At 36.8% G+C, this 22148-nt stretch overlaps 1 protein-coding gene across 3 annotated transcripts in view; it reads left to right on the forward strand.

Moving 5' to 3' along the window:
• The window catches only part of atp8a1 (ATPase phospholipid transporting 8A1), a 177402-nt gene that overhangs the window by 145683 nt on the left and 9571 nt on the right, over nucleotides 1-22148 (forward strand). For all 3 annotated transcript variants that reach the window (XM_051127177.1, XM_051127178.1, XM_051127176.1), the window contains 4 exons: nucleotides 6131-6209; nucleotides 8979-9040; nucleotides 9345-9401; nucleotides 11984-12091. In XM_051127177.1, the coding sequence (XP_050983134.1) occupies nucleotides 6131-6209; nucleotides 8979-9040; nucleotides 9345-9401; nucleotides 11984-12091 (306 nt within the window). The remainder of the gene's footprint in view (nucleotides 1-6130; nucleotides 6210-8978; nucleotides 9041-9344; nucleotides 9402-11983; nucleotides 12092-22148) is intronic.

Consider the following 22148-nt stretch of genomic DNA (forward strand, 5'->3'; position numbering starts at 1 on the left):
TGGAGACCCATTTACCACCACGCTGACACGGATTACAGACAACACAACCCCTGGGGTCAGGAGGGAGGGAGAGGGAGAGACAGATTTACTGGCCATTTGTAACACAAACACCATAATTCTTACTTCAATTGCTCAATACAAAAAAAAAAAAAAAGCTTTAATGTGGAAGACTATGATATGACATATAATTAAAGGAATAGGAAGACTATGATATGACATATAATTAAAGGAATAGTTCACCCAAAAATTAAAATTGTTATTAATTACAAAAATGCCACCTTTGTTCCCCAAAAATGATATTTTTGTATAATTGCCTCACGCATTTTGTAAATTAATTCCTCCGCACGCATCAAAAAAGTCATGGGTACGGAATAGCCTGACTAACTAGTAGACTGATCTCATTGCACAGCATCTGAAATGTTGTTATGGTTATTCTGAGACAGCTGGCATCCACCTCCAAAAGCAGTGACCACGTGTATCGTTTCGTCTGCTCTCTCTGAATCGCAAGTAAATTATTATATGTGAAAATGATTATATTCAGTGGCTTGTCCTACTTTTCTTAGTGTTATTTAGTGCCAGTTTATCAGGAAGTGATGATTCTGTTTTCTTTGATTCGTTGGATAGAAACGGTGCTTATTTGTAAATGTTTTGCACGATATTCCAGTTTTGGAGTTTGGAAACGCCCTAGAAAATTGGGGTTTTGGACAATATTGGCATGAATCCTTTTTAGTTTGTGATGATAATTTTGCAATGATAAGGGACAACACAAACTACAAAAACATATTTTATTACACTGTTTATACATAGAAAAAAATTTCGATTCATCAAAATATTCACCATTAGCAGCTATTACAGCTCTGCATAATCTGGGCCTAAATTTATTGTATTCTAAACTTAATTGGCAATCAATTGTTGAAGCTATTAAGGTGTGCTGACCCAAAAATCTTTTAAAAACCTGAGCCAAGTGTAAACCAGTAACCAGGCATCACAGCTGGCAAAGGGGCATGTCTGACTTTGACATGTATATATTGGCATTATTATGTAATCAAAAAATGAAAATTATTATTGCTGGTCTTCAATGATAATGTCAAGTTACTTTAATGTATTTGCACTAAAAATGATAAGGATTTAAGCTGATATTGTCTAAAACCACACTTTGCCAGGGGTGTTTCCAAACTTTTGGAGGGCAGTGTAAATTCGCAACTTTGGATGGAAACCCGGCTATTAAGGTTGAACCGCTGATGTCACATGGACTATTTTAGCAATGTCCTTAATACCTTTCTGAACCTTGAATGTGATATTTACTGTCTATGCAGTGTCAGAAGGTCTTAAGGGTTTGAAACAACATGAGGGTGAGAGATTAATAACAGAATTTAAATTTTTGGGTGAACTATCCCTTTAAGCCTGGAAGTAGAGAAATTCAGAAGTATAATTAGTAACAGAACAGTATCTTGTTGGAAAAAGCCTAATTGTATGTATTATGCAGTCATATGTATTAAAATACATACGATAATACTTTATAACAAAATGATTAAAATAAAAGATTTGCTTGGAAAAAAGAAGCAAAGACAATTAGTGGGTGTATAGAGGAAAGTAATGAGCTCATCTGTGGAATATCATTGTCTGATTTGTGAACTGAAGAGTTTTTTAAAGAATTGGTGGAACTGATTCACAAAACTAGAGTGAAATTGATTGGAATACATTTTGGTTCTGTTTATTGTAAATGAGAATTAATGAAAATAAGTAGTTGCCAGGGCATTACTCTATGGTTACTTAAGTTGTTTAAAGTGTTTTTAGAACGTTGCTATGTGGTCACTGGCATGTTCTGGGTGGTTGCTTAAGTTTAAATATTGCTAATAGACTTCCTTCATTATTTTCTCTGTAATGGAATAATGAGAACAAGAGACTTCCTTCGGGGAAAAGTAGAGGAAAGAGGAAAGTGATAGGATCATCAGTGGAATAACAGCGTCTGATTTATAAACAAATCATTGTTTTAAAGGGATAGTTCACCCAAAAATGAAAAATCTGTCATTAATTACTTACTCTCATGTCGTTCCAAACACGTAAGACCTTTGTTCATCTTTGGAACACAAATTAAGATATTTTTGGTGAAATCTGAGAGCTTTCTGACCCTACATAGACAGCATGAGACAACTGACACATTCAAGACCCAGAAAGGTAGTAAGGACATCATTAAAATAGTCCATGTGACATCAGTGGTTCAAGCGTATTTTTATGAAGCTACGAGAACACTTTTTATGCACAAAGAAAACAAAAATAATGACTTTATTCAACAAACTTCTCTTCCGTGTCAGCCTGTGGAGGTACCGCCAGCTGTATGTGCTGCTTCTCTGTTTTAGATTTCAGAAAGTGTACAGAACAGACATTTTATTTGTAAATAAAGTCTGTAGAAAGATCATGCATTAGATTGGGGAGAAAGGAAGTGAAATATTTAGGTCTTTACCCACCATGTCCCCTTTCATGTTTAATTACATAGCTTAGACACTAAAGTCTCCCTAATAACGACAAAACCCCTTGTAGACCCCAGGACAGCGGTTATTACCCTCATTCAGCACGCTGCAGCCTCCATCCCTCCCTCTTTCTGCCTCTTTCTCTCTTTCATTCTGTCCCTTTCTGGCTTTATTTGTAGCCCAACATAGTTGGAGAAGGCTTATTAGAGCGTCTGGCTATAGTTGGCACAAAATAAAGTTTATCCTTTCATGCTAGTTTAAGCAATTAAGCTGTCACACAGAATGCAGTGCATTGCTTCAGGCAGGACAGACGGCCATTCACACCTACATTCTTAGCAACCTGCTTAGAAACGGAGGAGTTCGGGGCCTCCCTGTGACAAATGATTATGAACATTTATTGATTTCATTAGCATTCATTGCAGGACTGTGTGTGTAAAGGACTGGGCGAGGAAGAGAACAGGTTGTTTCACATGGTACTTGGATCATGTTTTGTTTTGGGTGGTTGCAAAGTGTTTTAATGCGTTGCTGTGCAGTTCCTCAGATGTTCTAGCTGGTTGCTAGGTCAGAAAAAAGCTCACCCTAATATCTGATCCCTAGATATGACTCAAGTCCCCAACTCTTTTAAAAGTAAGTGTAATTTTCGTGTGTAATAGGAATAGGAGGGGTGTGCCGTAGTGCCCTTCTGTGGTGTGTTTTGTGGGTGTAGGATGAGTCGGCTGTCTGAGGGCCGGAGCCGTGAGCTTTGTTTTGCTTTGCCGATAGCGGAGGTGAGAGGGTCAGGGCAGAAAGGCCGAGAGGTCGTACAGGGCCTCTGTGAAACAACACAGAACAAGACAATCTCAGGGTATTCCTCTTTTCTCTTGCTCTCTTATTCTCTTCTCATTTCTCTGCATCCCATCCCCCTTAAGAGATTTCATGGCCGCCACACAGTTGGATTTGGAAAAACTTGTGGCAGTTGTATTGAATGTTTTAACATGAACAGATTCAGGATCGTTTTTAGATTCTGGCCTTTTGAATCAGATTCTAGCATTGGAATGCTAGATTCATTTTTTGGAGTCAGTAAGATTTTTATTTTAATTTTTTAAAATATGTTTATCCAGGTAGGATGCATTAAATTAAATAAGTGAAAATGAAAACTGGAGTAATGGCTACTAAAAATACATCTTTGCCATAACAGAAATAAATTACATTTAAAAATATATTAAAATAGAAAACTGATTAAACTGTATTTTAGCAATGATTCACAATATTACCAACCCCAAACTTTTGAACAAGTGTGTGGTAATTTATTAATTTGCTTGAGTTATAAGCATTCCCATAAGTTTACAGCACTTTTCATTTAACATTTGTTGTAAAAACATACACTAGCAGTCAAAAGTTTTTGAACAGTAAGATTTTTAATGTTTTAAAGAAGTCTCTTCTGCTTACAAAGACCTTTTTTTGAAATATTTTTACTATTTAAAATAACTGTTTTCTATTTATATATATTTTAAAATGTAATTTATTCCTTTGATATATATATATATATATATATATTTTTTTTTTTAATCATCATCAATATTTGAAACAGTTGAGTACAACTCAACTTTTTTCAGGATTATTTGATGAATAGAAAAATCCAAAGATTAGCATTTGTCTGAAATAAAAAGCTTGTTTATTATTTTAAAATAATTTTTGTAACGTTATTTAGCAAGAATGCTTTAAATTGATCAGAAGTGATGATAAAGACATTAATAATGTCACATAATAATTGTATTTTAGATAAATGCTGTTCTTCTTGACTTTATTTTCATCAAAGTACCTGAAAAAATTCTGTTCAGCTATTTTCAACATAATAATAATAATAATAATAATAATAATAATAAATGTTTTTGAGCAGCAAATCAGAATATTACAATGATCATGTGACTGGAGTAATGATGCTAAAAATTCAGCTTTGAAATCACAGGAATAAATTACATTTTCAAATGTATTCAAATAGAAAGCACTTATTTTAAATAGCAAAATTATTTCAAACTTTTACTGCTGTACTTTGGATTAAATAAATGCAGGCTTGGTGAGCAGAAGAGACTTGTAAAAAACATGTTCAAAAACTTTTGACTGGTAAGGTATTTATTAATTACTACTTCTCCCTTTCAGTGATTTTAAAAAGGAAACTCATTTTGTGTTGATAGCCTTTTCCCTCATGTGATACTATTATATAAATTTATTGCAATTAAATCCTTATTAATAGAAATAATACAGTTTTTAAGGGAAAAATAACATAGAAGCTGGCAATGAGATTTTTGGGGGTGATCTATTCCTTTAAAAAGATAGTTTGCCCCAACGTGAAAATTCTGTCATTAAGACCTTTGCTCATCTTTGAAACACAAATTAAGTTATTTTTTAATGAAATATGAGAGATTTCTGCATAGACAGCAACACAACTACCATGTACAAGGCCCAGAAAGGTATTAAGGACATTGTTAAAATACGTTGTGGTACTCGGAAGAGAAGAAATTGTTGAAAAAAGTTATTATTTTTGTTTTTGCACACAAAAAGTATTTTCGTAGCGGTTGAAGCACTGATGTCACGTTGGAATGACGTGAGGATGAGTAATTAATGACACAATTTCATATTTCGGTGAACTAACCCTTTAAGCTCTTTGTAAATCTGTTCGAATTGAATGACTCATTTAAAAAGAACCAGTTCAAAAGAATGATTCATTCTCAGAATTGAACTCTCTCTAACAGACACTTTATTCCAATAACATTTCTGTTCGCATGGAGAAATTTGTATTTATTTATTTTAGTGAATTCATTAAAAATAATTTAACCGTTTAATGCTGTTGACTGCCTCTCGGCACAAATATTATGCCGTTTTACTTATAAATATAGGAGTGATCTGTTGTGTCTGTGGGCAGTGAACAGCCTCAGACTTTGCAGAGGTGAAAAGAGCAACACCAAGGGAAAAAAAAAACAGGGATTGGAAACTGGACCTGTGACGGGCCTGATTTAATTTCACGGCTGTTTCATGCTACATCGCCCATTAGTGTTTTGGTTGGCCACGTCCTTGCATAATGTAAATTCAAAACAAGGCGGTTTTGGAGGAGGATATTTGTTTAAATGGCACATCCAAAGTCCACATGCCCATGTATACAGTCGCAGACACTCAAAGACTTTATGCCGTACCTGTGTAAGCGATAGTTTTTCCATGCTCCCAAATAACCATGCACTGTAGCGACAGACTCATACATCTTAATTTCTTAAACTTGTCTGTGTTTGTACTAAAAGTATCCATGAAGGATTTGGGGTTTTTTCACAACTCACAAAGGAACGATTGGGGAAATTCGATGAGGCAACTAACTGCAGGGAAAAGAGAAGGGATGGCGGAAAAACACCCCTTACTGACATCTCTCATATAGTTGGCGCACCTCCCCTCTCCCTCTTTCTTGCTCTCTCCTCACTCACAGGATATACAAAGTGTCTGTCAGCGGGGTGGCCATTGAGCAGGGAGGCCTGACAAACCTTCCACTTAGCCTAGCGCTGAGAACACACAAAGGCCCTGGGTCAGGGGTCGGTGGCAGGGTTAGGGTGGCCATCGTCTTTCTCATGCTTCTCTTTTTTTTTTTTTTTTTTTTTTTTTTTTCCTCCCTCCACCCCTCCTCCACTCTCCTGCAGGTCTTCTGGGCTCATTGTCTGAACGGCCTGTTTCACTCAGTCATCCTCTTCTGGTTTCCCCTCAAGGCCTTCCAGCACGGTAAGCACAAATACACACGCTCTCTCACACTACTTTTAGTTTGGTTTTTTTAAGGTCAGTGGGTGTCATATTGAAAGACGGGTCTGCTCTCGCTTCAGCTTAATTGCTTCTCATTGGCCACCATGAATATCTCAAGATCGCTCCCTCATATACATGCACACGTCCACACACTTTCTCTTTTTCTCCATTTCCACATACTTGCTTAAAGCAATAGTTCATGCAAAAGTGAAAACTGTCATAATTAATCATGCAATTCCAATGTTCTATGTGGACTGTGGCTGTCAAGCTTCATAAGATATGTAGTTACACCATAAAAGCACGTAAAAATAGTCTATACGACTTGTGTAGTACACTACCAATCAAAGGTTTTTGATCAGTAAGATTTTGTTGTTTTTTTTTTTTTGTTTTTTTTTTTTAAAGAAGTCTCTTCTGCTTACCAGGCCTGCATTTATTTGATCCAAAGTACAGCAAAAACTGTAAAATCTTGAAATATTTTTACTATTTAAAATAACTGTTTTCTGTTTGAATTTATTTTAAAATGTAATTTATTCCTGTGATCAAACCTTCATTTTCAGCATCATTACTCCATTCTTCAGTGTCAGTGATTCTTCAGAAATCATTCTAATATAATGATTTGCTGTTCAAGAAACATTATTATTATTTTTGTATTATTATTATCAATACTTATTATAAAACAGTTGAGTAATTTTTAAGGATTCTTTGATGAATAGAAAGATCCAAAGATCAGCATTTGTCTGAAATAAAAAGCTTTTATAATATTATACACTATACCATTAAACAATACATTATACCATACATTGTGCCATTAAATGCTGTTCTTTTGAACTTTCTATTCATCAAAGAAACCTGAAAAAAATCTACTCAGCTGTTCTAAAGATACTTATAATGATAAATGTGTTTTTAAAGCAGCAAATTAGAATATTAGAATGATTTCTAAAGTATCATGTGACCGGAGTAATGATGCTAAAAAATCAGCTTTGAAATCATATGAATAAATTAAATTTTAAAATATTTTCACATAGAAAACCGTTATTTTAAATAGTAAAAATATTTCAGAATTTTACTGTTTTTGCTGTACTTCGGATCAAAAAAAGGCAGGCTTGGTGAGCAGAAGCAACTTATTTAAAAAAAAAAAAAAATAGGTTAAATTAAAAATCTTACTGTTTGACTGCAGTGTATATTCCAAGTCTTCTTAAGCCATGTGGTTTCTTTGTGTGACTAAACTGGCCTAATTTTAATTTCATATTTAATTATGTTAATGGTTCAATGATAATCCCTCACTGATAATTATTGTAAACAGATTATTCAGATTTAGTGAGTTATCTATTGTGAATAAATCATTCATACAGAGTTTTTGAACATGATCCACAGATTAATGAAGATTCCACTCAAAATGACTTGCTCACAAATCGCTGTTTCTCACTCTTTTCAAATTTTAGTCAATAACAACTTTAATTTTGGTCATTTCCTCAAAGAAATCTATTAACAAATTACACTTTTAGGTGTTTCTTTGTAATTTCAAAGCTTGATAGGAAGTAATGACAATTTGTTAGGTTAACATTGGTGGTATAATTTAATAAATTGCTCTGTAGATGCTCTTTACATGTATTCGTAAGTGTAAGCATGTACAAAGGAGTGTGTCAAGCATGTGAACAGATTGTGTGTGTGTGTGTGTGTGTCAGCACAAATATCTGGCTGACTGCAGGACCACACAGTCTGAATCAGACCTGCTTTTTAAACAAAGCACTGGAGACTCTCTGACTGACAGCCTGTCAGCACCACACACACACTGAAACACGCACACCTTCCTGATCCACATGTGGTGTCCGTTGTGTTTCACCGTGCCAGAGCGCCGATGGTTTTGGATCATCCGCTCTCACTTACAATCGGAGAATGACTAATAGTCCTCCACTAAACCACACTGCCATGTGTGCACTTTTTGTGTGTGGCTTTCCCATTTTTAAGCAACTTTTGCTATTTAATCAGAGATGTTTGCTGAAGCAATTAGCACAAGCCAATAGCTATCGCCCTGAGAAGTCAAGAAAACCCAGATTGTCTCTACGGCCAATTAATCCTCAGTGATTTGAGGAGATCGCTTTTCCAAACCTCTCTGTACAGCTGTCAACAGCTCCTTTTACACCCACCGTTACCTTTTATTCATATGACCATTGGAGCACAGGTGTGTCATAAGAAGAGGATAAGTTTGTTACAAACTAGTTGGTTTAGATTAAATAGCCATAAAAGCTTTTTTGGCCTTTTGCCACTTTCTTGAGCATGAGAAATGGAGAGAAAAGGTAAAATATATAAAGAGGTCAGATTCAAAATTGCATAACCCATATGAGCACCACGGCTTCGCTAAGCTAACAGGACATCCTAGAGAATGTTTTGAACACTTTTTACATTCAAAACCGTTTTCTTCAGCGTTTTCATTTTAATACCTAATTTTGTCCCTCGAACAAAACTGAAACGAAATCAAGGTTGCAGACCTAGATGTTAAAAATCTTGAGTTGTCTAAATTGTCATTTTTGAAGTATGGCTGCATTTCACCACCATGTAAACAATTCTTTTCTGATAAATGATGCTTTTCTGGTATTCTTGTCTGTTTAAATGTGAGCAGTAGAGCCCTCTTGAGCTCAACATCTTAATGGAGTATCCCGAAGTGTCCCACTGACCTGTGTTTGCATGTACATGTGTGTGTTAGCATGTGATCCTTCACTCTAAAAGCTTTCTTGTTGATTTTCCTCACAGATACTGTCTTTGGAAACGGAAAGACACCAGACTATCTCCTCTTAGGCAACATGGTTTATACAGTAAGTGCATTTGGGCCCTCAGATCCTCACAAAGCGTCTCTGTGTCTTCCCCGTCGCCTGACACTTTGTCCCGGTTGTCCTGCTGTGAAATGTTCCTTCTGTGCCGAGTCTGGCCTCGCTGAGGATTTTCGCTCCCTTTTTTGCCAACACCGAAATGAAAATGAAGCTGATCTGCACTATTTCAAACTGCACTTCAAACAGAAACTGTTTGGAAGTGCCTGTCTCTCATTAGATCTTATGTCTTTACAATCTAATCTGTTTATGTGTACATGCAATCTCAGATAAGAACCTGTCTCTCTCACAGTTTGTGGTGATCACTGTGTGTCTGAAGGCTGGGCTGGAGACGTCGTCCTGGACCATGGTGAGCGTTTGGATGACTCTTTCCATCCCTCTCTCTTTTCTCTCCCATTTCACTGTGTCCTCCCATTTCCTTTGACTTCATTGTCCCTCTATCAGTAGAAACACGCTCCTCCACCCCCTCTCACTCGCCCTTTTCTTCTGCCGCTGATGTCATCGAAAGGTTCAGTGCGTTCAAGGATGATGTCATGGTTGCATTGCTAATCAAAGCATTTATTCACTTATGCAATTATAATGCTGTGTTGCTTAAATATTATTTAGGGTTTGAAGTGCGTAGCGCTGAAATCCTATTGTAATTGTTAGAATGGACAAGGATGAGCAATCTCCGTGTAAAACTGATCGTGCAAACCAAACCGTAAGTCGTAGAGATTTGAAACTTGAAGGGATGGTAATACTCACACCGGCTACAACGTGACCAAGGCTCTTCCCAGTTGGCCTGACAGGGGCGCTGCAGCGAACAGAAGTACGAAAACGCTCATAACTCAGTCATAACCAACTGTCATTTGCAAGCTCAAGTATCTTATGTCACTGGAATCCTTGGCTCATGGCAGACTAAACGTCTCAGATTCGATCGTGGAATCTGAGAAATTGGAAAAATTTTCACATTTCACATTTCTTTGAAAAACCTACTTTTGCGGACATAGTTTTTTCACCCGATTGAAACCAAACTAGTGCAGGAAGATTCTCTGAAGAGTGAATATCAATAATTATCCAAAAAAAAAATGTAACTTTCAACTCAGCTTCGCAAAGGGACGCCAAAACATTCGAAAGGGGCAGGACCACTTTTAGTAAAATGCCCATAACTCCTGAACGGTATGAGATGTCTCCGCCAAACTCAGAAAGCTTATGTAAGAGCTCAATGTGTGGTCACAGGAAAAAAATCGTGGAGTTTGGCCGCTTGGTGATGCTATAAGAAAGAAAAAACATGAAGATGGCTATAGCTACGCAACTGTTTGTCTGGTTATAACCACGCAGCAAAAAAATTGGTACGCACGGTGTTGGTCCAGTGTGCCACAAATGTCTATAAGGACATTCGTGTATCTCAAAAAAACATGGCCACCATTGATCGATGAAGCACCAATTACACAAGGTTAACAGGCTGATCGAAACTCGATGGGCCTGTTTGACGCATGGCCCCAAAGGTCTGAGAGAAATGTGAAAGAAATCGGTCACTGGGGGCATTTTTAAGGGCATAAACGAATGTACATTGTGTGCTTTTTTTTGCACATGCATGCGATATTTGTATCGTATGACAGAACTCCTCAGTCCGGACAACATTGCCTTTAGAACCGCTGCTGTCAATCAAATCGTTTGTTAAATGATTGAGATGATGTCAAAAACCTACTTTTGCAAACGAAAGTTTTTCTGGAAAAAAAAAAAACTGCAGTACAATCTCTGGACTCTCTAGGTCAATAATTGTCAAAAAAAATTGAAATTTACCCTTATAAGCTATAGAAAAGGGGTTATTTAGAAAAGAGGCCTGTCCGAATTTACCCAAAATCCTGTAAAGCCTAACGGAAAATGCAAAACTTTACAAAGCCTGGTGAGCGCATGTAACAGGTGATTCTAAACAAGCATGCAAAGTTTTAAGGAGATTGGACCACAGTTGGCACTATAACGGTCATGAACGTTAAAAAAACATCATCATGTTTTTTTCCATGGCAAATACCTGTATTTGCCAAAAATGTTTTTTTAATGACTGATTTTGTTGGTGACTTGCTGAACAATGTCTTTTTACATATTTGCTTAAATACCTTAAAGCGCTTGAACCCCTATGGTGAATATTACTATTAGAAATAGTATTACTATTATGGTAATAACAGTAGGCAAATGCTCAGCATTTAAAATGTTATCAACAGCTGTCATTGTAATTTAAACAAAATGTAGTAAAAATAGTATTTAAAAATGTTAAATATTTGAATTTAAAATAACTTTTCTCTTTGAAGTTTGACTTTTAAAATTCAAATTTAGAAGTCTGGGGTAATGACTGCTACAAATGTAGCTTAAATTACATTTTAAGCTACTTTTAAACAGAAAATAGCTCTTAAAATTTTTAAAATATTTCACACTATTACTGTATTTTTAAATAAATGCAGTCTTGGTGAGCATAAGAAACTTCTTTGAAAAACATTTCAATTTAAGTGTGCGTTTATGCTACTGTATATACTTACACCATAATAAAATTTGACCGCATGCATGTTAAAAATTCTGTCTTTTTCACTGCATTTTGCAAGTATAATTTTCACAAAATCACATGATGCTTGTGTGGTTTTGGAACATTCACATGTGGTTCCAATGTTTCACATGTGCAAATTTCAAGCCTCAAATGCTTGATGATCATGTGATTAAACAAAAACACATGGGTCTAACATACTCCCATATGTGCACACTTGTGATTTAACATGTGTTCATGTAAAATTCATGCGTTTTAAGGGTTGTTGTTATGTATGTCACTAGTCTTAAATTATAATACATCTTTCAGATGAGGTTTTGTGCTGATTGAGTGTCAAGCTGCCAGTATTATCAGCAGAATGACGTCTCTCCTCAACTCACTGTGTGTTTTCTCTAATCTTTTCTGCCTTATAGTTCAGCCACATTGCCATCTGGGGCAGCATTGCATTGTGGGTAGTCTTCTTTGGCATCTACTCCTCACTATGGCCTCTGATTCCTCTGGCCCCGGATATGTCAGGAGAGGTAAGACGTACAGTACAAACAACAGATTAGTTCACTCCTGAATTAAAATTTCCTGATAATTTACTCATCCCCATGTCATCCAAGATGTTCATGTCTGTCTGTCTTCAGTCGAAAAGAAATTAAGGTTTTTAAGGAAAACATTCCAAGATTTTTCTCCATATAGTGGACCTCAATGGGTATGAATGGATTGAAGGTATTCAGATAGAATGTGGCTGTTTTAAATTGTAATAATATTTAGCAAATTATTGTTTTTCAGTGTTTTTGATAATAAATGCAGCATTGGTGAGCAGGAGACATTTAGAAACATTTAAAAAAAGATTCAAAATCTTACAAATCTTAATAATTAATTTATTCATTAATTATTTACTTATATTTTATTAATTTTTAACTAACCCTATGAACCAGTCCCTCCACTACCCACCTTTTTTTTTTTTTTTTTTATTAAGCAAATTCGTCCTCAAACTATACTAAGCTAAAAACACACACTTCCTATCCTCATCCCTGGGGCTCTGGATGTGTCAGGTTATATAAAACACACACAGACCACCCTTTTTCTCGCCTGGGGCTCTACACTATCTATGTCATAATCTGAGCATTAAGAGTTTGTGTGTGTTCATTAGGGTGAGCAGGGGGCTGGAAACTCTATACCTCCTTACGGCCTCGGGGCACCACAGGTCTCTGCTCTTTTCTCACCTCATAATCTCCTAATGGAGCCTAATAGGGCCTATTTGTGTCACCTGTGAAGAAGAGCAATTTAAAAACATCTACCAGTGCTTGTGCAAGCAGGGCTCAGAAGTCCTAGAATCCAGACAGAGAATACTTGTTTATACTAGTTTTGTATGGTTTTAATCAAAGATAATGCAAGTTAATTTATTTTTGCTGTTTTGCCATTTATTGATACACTGTCTGGACACCAATTTTGGAATGCTCTGTTCGCACACATTGTTGGCGTTGTCTAAATACTCTCGAAAGCATCCAAGGTTTTTATCCCAGCATCTGGCGTTGTGTAACAGTAGCCTCTTCATCTCATGTGTGTCCTGCACACCCGCCCCGAATGGCCAGTCAAGTGGGCTCTTTTATAAGCTTTTTCCCTCTACATGTAGGGTAGTAGAGTAGATTAGACCCCAGAGGCTCAGGGTAACCCAATGCCGAGGGGAACCATAGCAACGGCACTACATCAGAGCACGAGGGACGCCTGAGAGAGAGCGCACCTGAACACACCTGAACTTCGCGATCTCAGACTGCTGCCACAGCTGCCTGAAGGCCTGAGAAAGGGAAAAACGATTATGATGAAAAGAGTTGCCAGACCATTAAATCTGTTCAGTTGAATTGCACTTTAGCATATCACACTTACATTAATGCATCATTATTTTGACATTTTCAAGGTACTCCAAGGCACTTTAGAATAATAACATGTTAGGTATTCTTTTGAAGTGCCTTGGAGTATGAAAATGCCTTGACGTATGAATGTTAATCACTGGCTTAATTTATTTGATCAAAAACGTGTAATTGTAATTTATTCCTGTGATGGCAAAGCTGAATTTTCAGCATCATTATGTCCGTCTTCAGTGACACATGATCCCTCAGAAATCATTCTCATATGCTGATTTGATGCTCAAGAAACATTTAATTTTAGCAGTGTTGAAAGCAGTTGTGCTGCTAAATATTTTGTCCAATTTTTTTTCAGGTTTCCTTATATTTTGACTTTTTGACTTCAATGGTGGTCAATGGGTTAAAGGTCAAAATTGCAGTTTTAATGCAGCTTCATAGGGCTCTTCCAGCTAAGAAATAAGAGTCTTATCTAGCAAAACGATTTGTCATTTTCTTTAAAAAAAATGTTTAACTTCTTTACTTTTTAATCACAAATGCTTGTCTTGCACTAGCTCTGCAGTGCATGTCTATGACTTACGCATTGCGTGATCACGTTGAAAATGTAACACGTGGTTAGTTCTTCATCTTTGTACTTTGGTTCAAAAAGGCAAGGTAGGACGACAAACTCCATCTCATTTCCTACACTAAAAAATGCTGGGTTAAAAACAACCCAACTTGGGTTATTCTGCAACCCAAGGCTGGGTTGCTATTGGATGGAACACATGCTGGGTTATTTTTTATTTTATTTTATTTTTTAAGATTTATTTTTAGCATTTTTATGCCTTTATTTGGATGTAGTTGGACAGAGAGCGAAGTGGGAGAGAGAGAAGGGGGTGGGATCAGGAAAGGTCCACGAGCCGGGATTCGAACTCGGGTTGCCTGCAGCGCAGTGGCACTATATGTCAACACGCTAACCATGAGGCTCTTGGTCCTGACATGCTGGGTTGTTTTGACCCAGTTGGTTGGGTTAAATGTTTCTACCAAACATGCTAGGATATTTGCTGGTTTAGAATGGACTGGAATTTATAAAAACACACATAATTTCTAGAGGCAGCAGCAATAATTAAAAGATGAACATTTATTATTAAGCCAGAACACATGGACAAAATACAAATTGAATTTATTTGGGTGAATACAGCATAGTTTATAATATTACATACATTTGAACATTAAACAAGCATTTTATACATAAAAGGTAAAATTTAAGTAGAATTTTAATTTTAGTATTCAACCGGTCCCTGTAATTGTTTTTTACCGAAATAGCGCTAATTCTCATGTTGGTGTGTCGCTGAAATCTGAGCCAGAGAGGGGCTGCTGTTCACTGGGTTAACTGCGAACTTCAAGACGCGGCCTCGCGTTTCACTCGTAGCTGAAAGATGCCATGACTGACTTCAAAAACTGCCCATAAACAAACAGTACTGACATTAGAGAACATATTTTAAAATTAAACTCCGTACAATAACAAATAAATTCATTTATTTCAGGCAAGGCAAAAGTAGTTTCCATCCTGCGAAGCAACCGTTGCTGACACAGCTGACTGACATCTTGTCCTTATGTTGTGTTGCGTAAAATAATACAATTTACAGCACAGTAAAGACTTTATAAATTAAATAAAATGTTTACAAACCTTAATTGACTTTATTGACAGGCTCAGCTCAGCAGTTAAGTAAAAAAAAATAACCCAGCTTTAAAAATGACCCAGCAACTTACAGAAAAGCTACCCAGCACTTGGGTAAAAAAACATTAAAAATAACCCAATAAAATGACCCAAAGGACTGAACCCAGCATTTGGGTTTAAAAAAATAAATAACCCAGCATTTTTTAAAGTATACTACAACTTCAAAACTTTCCGACATTGTGGTTTCACCTTTTTTTGTAAAAGGCCTTTTGACTTTCCTTGCACATTCGCTTTGTAAACGCTGGCTCGGTACTTCCGCTTACGTCAAGCATGACCTTTCCAGCATGGCTACGTAATGTGTGAAGTCAAGCTAGTGCGAGACGAGCATTTGTGGTTAAGAAATATAAAATTTTCTTTTTTTTCTTTTTCTGTTTTCTTTTTTTTTTTTTTTTTTTAATGAGCGATCATTTCGCTAGATAAGACCCTGAAAACCATATACTCTTCAGTGAACCAAGTGTCATCCAGAGCCTGACAAAAACCATGAGAGCACGAGGCATGTCTGTTTTCTTTGCACCATGCATGACATCATTGGCATCATTTTGTGTGCAGGATACACTCTGTAGTCATTTGCATAAGTTAAACATTGACTCATTGACTAGTCAGCTTTTTTTTTTGAACAACTGCTAAATTAGTGATGCTGATTTGCTATGCAGTCTCAAATAATTAATGTTAACAATATACGTTTGATCTAGTACTCTACCACAATAGTTCAAACAGTCTTATCACAACATGTTCCACTCCAGGCAACTTGAGATACTGTGCTCGACATCAAGAGCCTGCCGATTACCCACCTATCATCTCACCTGCCATTACAAAGCCCTCCTCATCTCACACACCTGTTAAACACACACACACATTCAGCCAGTCATGTCACAAATGCACCTTTGAGCAGATGCGCATCATATCCTGCATCCAAAGGCATGTAGAATTTAGATAACAATCTGAAGAAAGTCACAGCGGGTAAAACAAGTGCTACAGCGATGCAGAAAAGATCTTTAGATGTCAGAGGAGTGATGTAACGGTTAGCCGTTCTGTGGTGCATTCCTCGCCATTCTTCCATTGAATGCAGCAGACAGGTCTGTTTTATTCAAGTGCACCTGGTATCTGTGTGAGACAGACCATTCATCTTGTTCCACTCTCTTTGATGTACAAGATTTCACCTTTAGAGCCTCACTCTCTCTATCAGCAGATAAAACTACAGCCTTCTGCGGCTCTTGTAACACAGCATGTTGGAAACTATGTGTGCGTGTGTGCGATCTGCTCTATTTCAAATGTTTTTTAAACAGAACTTGTCATGCAATTCCTGTCCAACATCTTAGTTAGGTATTTTAGTTCATTATATAGTATTGTGGACAGTGAGGCTTAAAAGTTTGACAAAAAGCTACTGTTTTTTTTATTATTATTATTTACAGTATATAATACATCATTTTTATTCTCAGTGTATTATAATCTTAATTTTGTTATAAGCTAACAATTAAAAAAAAAATGTCTTAGTATTGGGTTTGTCCCTCTTTTGCTTTGTCAGCAGTAAAACCTGATCAAAAATTAAACTGATCCCAATAGCAATGGAAGCAAGAACATGTGTCTCTCTGTACAAAGGAGTTCACATGATCATTGCCACAGATTTGCTTATTTGATTAGTGACCTAGAAAAAGAACACAATCTAAAATAGAAGTCCTGGAAGTTATAAATATAAGCTATTTATTATTTAAACCGTAAGTCATAGACACTTATAACTTGGAGGGATGGTAGTACTCACACTGCCTACAAAGGGACCAAGGTTCACCCCAAGCGGGGCGTGTCTATGATCAGCGTGAAAATCAGAGTGATGCCCACCAGTTTCTTCCTTCTGCTGCGGTTCTTCTTGCGAGTGGACGGTGTGATGATCAGGATAAATGACACACGTCTGTATCACGAGGCGGGAAGAAACCACATGCTTTGAGAATTCAGCACTTGTGAAAGTCAAATGTCAGACCTCCAGCACGTTCCTTCAGCCGTTTACACAGACCCTGACGGGGGCACTACAGCGATCAAAAATATGAAATCGCTTGTAACTCCTAAACCATCATTTGTAGGCTCAATTGTTTTATGTCGTTGGAATCCTTGGGTCATGTCGGAGAAAATCCATGCCTCAGATTCGATTGTAACCTTGGTGAAATTTTTGGGTATTTTGCATTTTTTTGAAGAACCAACTTTAGCAAACGGCTTTTTGTCCGATCGGAACCAAGCCAGTGCAGAAAGATTTTCTGAAGAGTGAATAATAATTATCCAAAAAAAAGGTTAATGGGGTCATTTAGAAAAGGAGCTTGTCCAAATTTACCCAAAAACCTGTAAAGTCTAAAGGAAAACTCAGCCGTCACGAAACCTGCTGAGCACATGCAACAGGTGATTCTAAACAAGCTTGCAAACTTTTAAGAGGATTGTACCACAGTTGGCACTATAACAGTCATAAATGTTAAAAAACATCAGATTTCTATTGAAAATTACCTGTACCTGTACCAATCATTGATTTAGGTGGTTACAGACTTGCTAAAAATGATGTCTTTTTCCATATTTGCTTAAATTTATTAAAGCACTTAAACCCTGGTAGCCGCTGCTTCCAGTCACTCTATATACACAAGCATTTACTCTAGGTTCTTACTGGCCATTCACACAGAACACATCTTTGCTTCTAAAATGCGAGATGCAGCGCTCAGGAATGGTTTTCTTTTAACAAAAAAAGAGCAGCGCAGAATGCCTACTCCACTGTGTTGCCATTAATTTAAATAATGCCATTTTAATTTGAAAGTTGCCAACCTGCTACTGTAAACAAAAGCTCACACAGTTTGCCCCGTCTCTGTGGTCCTCTGATTGGTATCACTCTGATATAGCGCTGACTACACATGTGGTAGTGTATTTTGAATGGGAAAGCACTACCAGGTTTTTAAAAAAATGAAATAACCAACATGGGAAAATTATGTCTGTTGAAGGTTCTGAATTTTGGTTTAGATTATTTTTCAGGTTAATCGCCCTAGTTCTTTGTTTTCAGATTCTGAATTTTTCCTAAATGTCCCTCAGTCCATGTTGATGTTTCATGCTGAGAGTGGAACATGGGGTTGATGAGATATTACAGTGTGTTTTCCATACTAGACACTTGAAGGCCTTGTGAATACCTCCATCCCTCATGCCTCGAGACAAACGCAGCTGAGTAGTGCTGTTTTTGCAGACTCTGTTGGAATTAGATGTCTCTCTCGCTTTTCTTCTCAGTCTATATTGCTCTCTCTCTCTTTCAAAAACAATAGGCGTTAGATGGAACTCCAGCTGTATTTCACCATCTGGTCCATTGAGACTTTGAATCTCCATGCTCTTTACACATTCAAACCACATACTGACTAGAGAAACTTTGATAGAGCGTTTACAATTAGGTTGTTTATATACACAAGTTGACATTAGACTTTTTGAGTGACTGACTTGGCTTATAATGAAAGCATATTTGAATTAATTGCAAGTGGAATATTTATTTTTTGTGAGAAAAGGCAAAAACATTCTTTATTCTTCTTGCACATGACTTTGTGTGTGTGTGTTTGTGTGAACGTGGATAAAGTCGGCTTGGCTCAGGCGTTAGTATGTAGTCCCAAAAGCCAAAGGGCCAGGCCGAGGGTGAATGACCATGTCTGAATTGTTCTCATCTCATATTTACCATCACAATGGGTGGTATTAACATTCTTGGGCCGACATTATCACTGGCAGGCATGAGCAGCCAAACTCTGCTGTTTCACAGCACCGCTGATTAGTGCACCCAGGCATAGTTAATCCATCCTGTCAATCACCAGAGGAAGTAACCACGTGGGATTGAATGATAAACACTCAGACTCAGTTTGCCTGCTTTAAGCGCTAATAGAATCTGTCAACATTCGCTTTCAGGTTTTGAAAGACCTGATTGAAGATTTGAAATGGTCCGTTAGTGTGTGCTTCTGACAGAGCAACACAGTAATTTTGATTAATTGCAGTTTGTGCACGAAGGTTTGTGTACATGTCAACTTATTGTGGTTTACAGTGTCTGAGTTTGCTTTTGTCAGATTTCCATTTAGCATCAAGTTTTGTTCAAGTAGCATGTACAATGTGGCCAAATTCAATAGGGTAATGTGATCGTCTAACCCCCTATTCAAGGGTAACTTTAGTTTAGCTTTAGTGAAGAGCCCTTCAAACCACACACATGCCAGATCTGGAGAACACATTCAGTGCTTTGGTTGCTTTTGACAAAGGATGGGATGCTTTGCGTATGTGTGCATATCTTTCATTAGACATTAGAAACATTGGAAAACATCATATTTCTATTGCAAATTACCTGTATTTGCCAAAAATGCCTTTTATAAGCTATAATGCCGTTATAGCTTTCTAGATGGTCCTAGATGGTGTACCAGTGGTCTACAAGCACAGTTAATAGTTAAAGTTAATTTAATTCAAAGTCCTACTAGTTTAAGCAGGTTTTTGGAACATGGTGGCTGGCTACTGGCTTGCCTGGGTTTTTCCAGCAGGAAAATTGCATGATGTGTCTGTGTGTGTGTGTGTGTGTGTGTGTGTGTGTGTGTGTTTGTTTGAGAATATGTCCAGCAGAGACAGAGGGAGTCGATGTCCTGTCTAAACAGTTGATGCGGACACCCTTGATTGCCAGCCGAGGCAAGGCCATAGTGGTTTATTATTCTGTCGTAAAAATACACCTATGGGCCTGCGTGCTCCCAAAAGCCAGCTGGATTTATTGTGTTTTTACCAGAACTATCCATAGAAATGAGGTTAGAAAAAACATACTGTAGGAAACTGTTCGTAAGTTCACTTTATCATTTTAAATTGTACAGTTCATAGCTAATCCCATTTATTGATTTTAAGACTATTTATAACATACAACTTAGCAGGAAAACATTCATGAAGTTTGGCGTTGTACTTTTTAGTTATTGACTCCGATTTAACATTCCCACCACTGGTTTTATTCATACTTAATGTGTTTGAGCCCCTCTGGTCCTGTCTGATTGTTCAGTACATTGGCCCCCAATGAAAATGATTAAACTGCCACTATCAAAGAGAAAATTACATGTTACCTCTGGGACTGTCGAATTTCAGCCCAACATGAATCTCTTTTCACCCATGCACAATTTTCTCTAATTCCTCTTGGCAATACAGAACACTTGTTTCATTCAGGGTCAAAGATGACATTAGTAGGGTGGAGGAAGCCATTTTGATTTCCAGTCATTTGGGATTTCCTGCCTCCCTGATGTTTTGTTAGACATCAAAGTCTATTTTCCTGTAATGGTGAGTAGATTAGCTAATTTGGGAACACCTGAAACCTTTGGTAGATTGCTGCAGGCAGGTGTGCCTTTTGGCTTTGTGCTGGGACCTTTACTGTTTCAGATTACAGGAAGTTGATTTGTCTCGGAGTGCCGAGTTTAGACAAGTGGCGCAAGCATGTACGTTGAATGGCTTTGCAAGGGGGTGGATCGCTGCTCTTTGACATTTAATGACAGGTATTTTCAACGCAGCTGGGCCAAAGCAAACAGGATAGGCGCAGACGACTGCATCTTACACCCCACTGGCCCACGCTAGAATATCCTTTCTTGTGAAACCACAGAGCACCCATTCTTTTACTCTTTTTCTTTGTCTCTCTCCAGTTTCCTCACTTCCTAACAGTCTTTCGCACTCTTTACTTTGGATGTGCCTGTTACGATTAAGATGTTTTACATTGAAAAGAGACACTGTTCTCAAACTGTTATAATTATCTGAGAGACTGATGTCTTTGAAGACTGCAATATTATTACCTCACTGATTGTCTCAGTATCACCCATTTCAAGACAGATGAATCACTTCGCTGCTTGTTTATTTAATTAATGAGTGTATTTTGGCAGATCAACGTTTTGATACTGGCTTTGCTTTGGCTCTCGTTTAGGAATCATTGTTTTGGTTGTGGATTTTTTTGAGATAACAAGTTTATTCTGTTCCAGTTTGGAATTTTCAGGAAATTTGTCCTACTACGGTTATGAACTAATTCATTAAAGTAATAAAGACTTATGTGTCTGAGTTTTGCACTTGGTACCATGCAGTGCTTTCTAAGACTCATTGGTGGTAACATCCAGTTATCTTGACTGTGATAACAGAGAGTGCTGTTTATGCATACCTGAATTCATCCATTATGAAATATGACACAAATAATGGCCCTCACAGCATTTTTCTTAATCTCAGCCCAGGTTAAAATAGTTGGCAGAAACATTTCTGCACTTTTAACTATTTGCGTTGGTGTCTGTGGAGTGATTACAGTGGTTAGAATTCCTGTACTTTCCATATGCATTTCATGTTGTCAAATGGATAGCAGAGAGTTTTCATTTTACTTTAATTATGCTAAAATGCCTTATGTGTTTTTTAGGATTCTTTCAATAGAAAAAAAAGAATAGCATTCACCTGAAAAAAAAAAAAAAATCTTTTGTAATATTATGAATGTCTTTACTGAAACTTTTGAGCAATTTAATGACTATATATATATATATATATATATATATATATATAATTAAATAATTACTTTTATTTAGCACCATAATAATAATAATGCAAATCTGAGTATTAGAATGATTTCTGAAGGATCATGTGACTGGAGTAATGATGCTAAAATTCAGATTTGAAATCACAGGAATAAATTACATTTTAAAATATATTCAAATAGAAAGCAATTATTTTAAATAGTAAAAATATTTCAAAATTTTACTGTTTTGCTGTACTTTGGATCAAATAAATGCTGGCTAGGTGAGCAAAAAAAAAAAAAAAAAACATTCAAAATCTTACTGTTTTAATTTAGTTTATATTTTAAATTTAAATGTATTGATTAATTATCCTTGTCCTTTCTTGTGTGTGTCTGTGTTTCTAACAGGCACAGACAGCTGTATAATGACAGACCCTTTTTAAAAATATGGTGACATCTTACCCCACTGTCTCGCATGTATCATATGAAGCAGGCATTTTGTGATAAGTCAGGGTCATGATTTGGGA

The sequence above is a fragment of the Labeo rohita genome, chromosome 14 (genome assembly GCF_022985175.1).
Source record: "Labeo rohita strain BAU-BD-2019 chromosome 14, IGBB_LRoh.1.0, whole genome shotgun sequence".
Classification (NCBI taxonomy): Eukaryota; Metazoa; Chordata; class Actinopteri; order Cypriniformes; family Cyprinidae; genus Labeo; species Labeo rohita.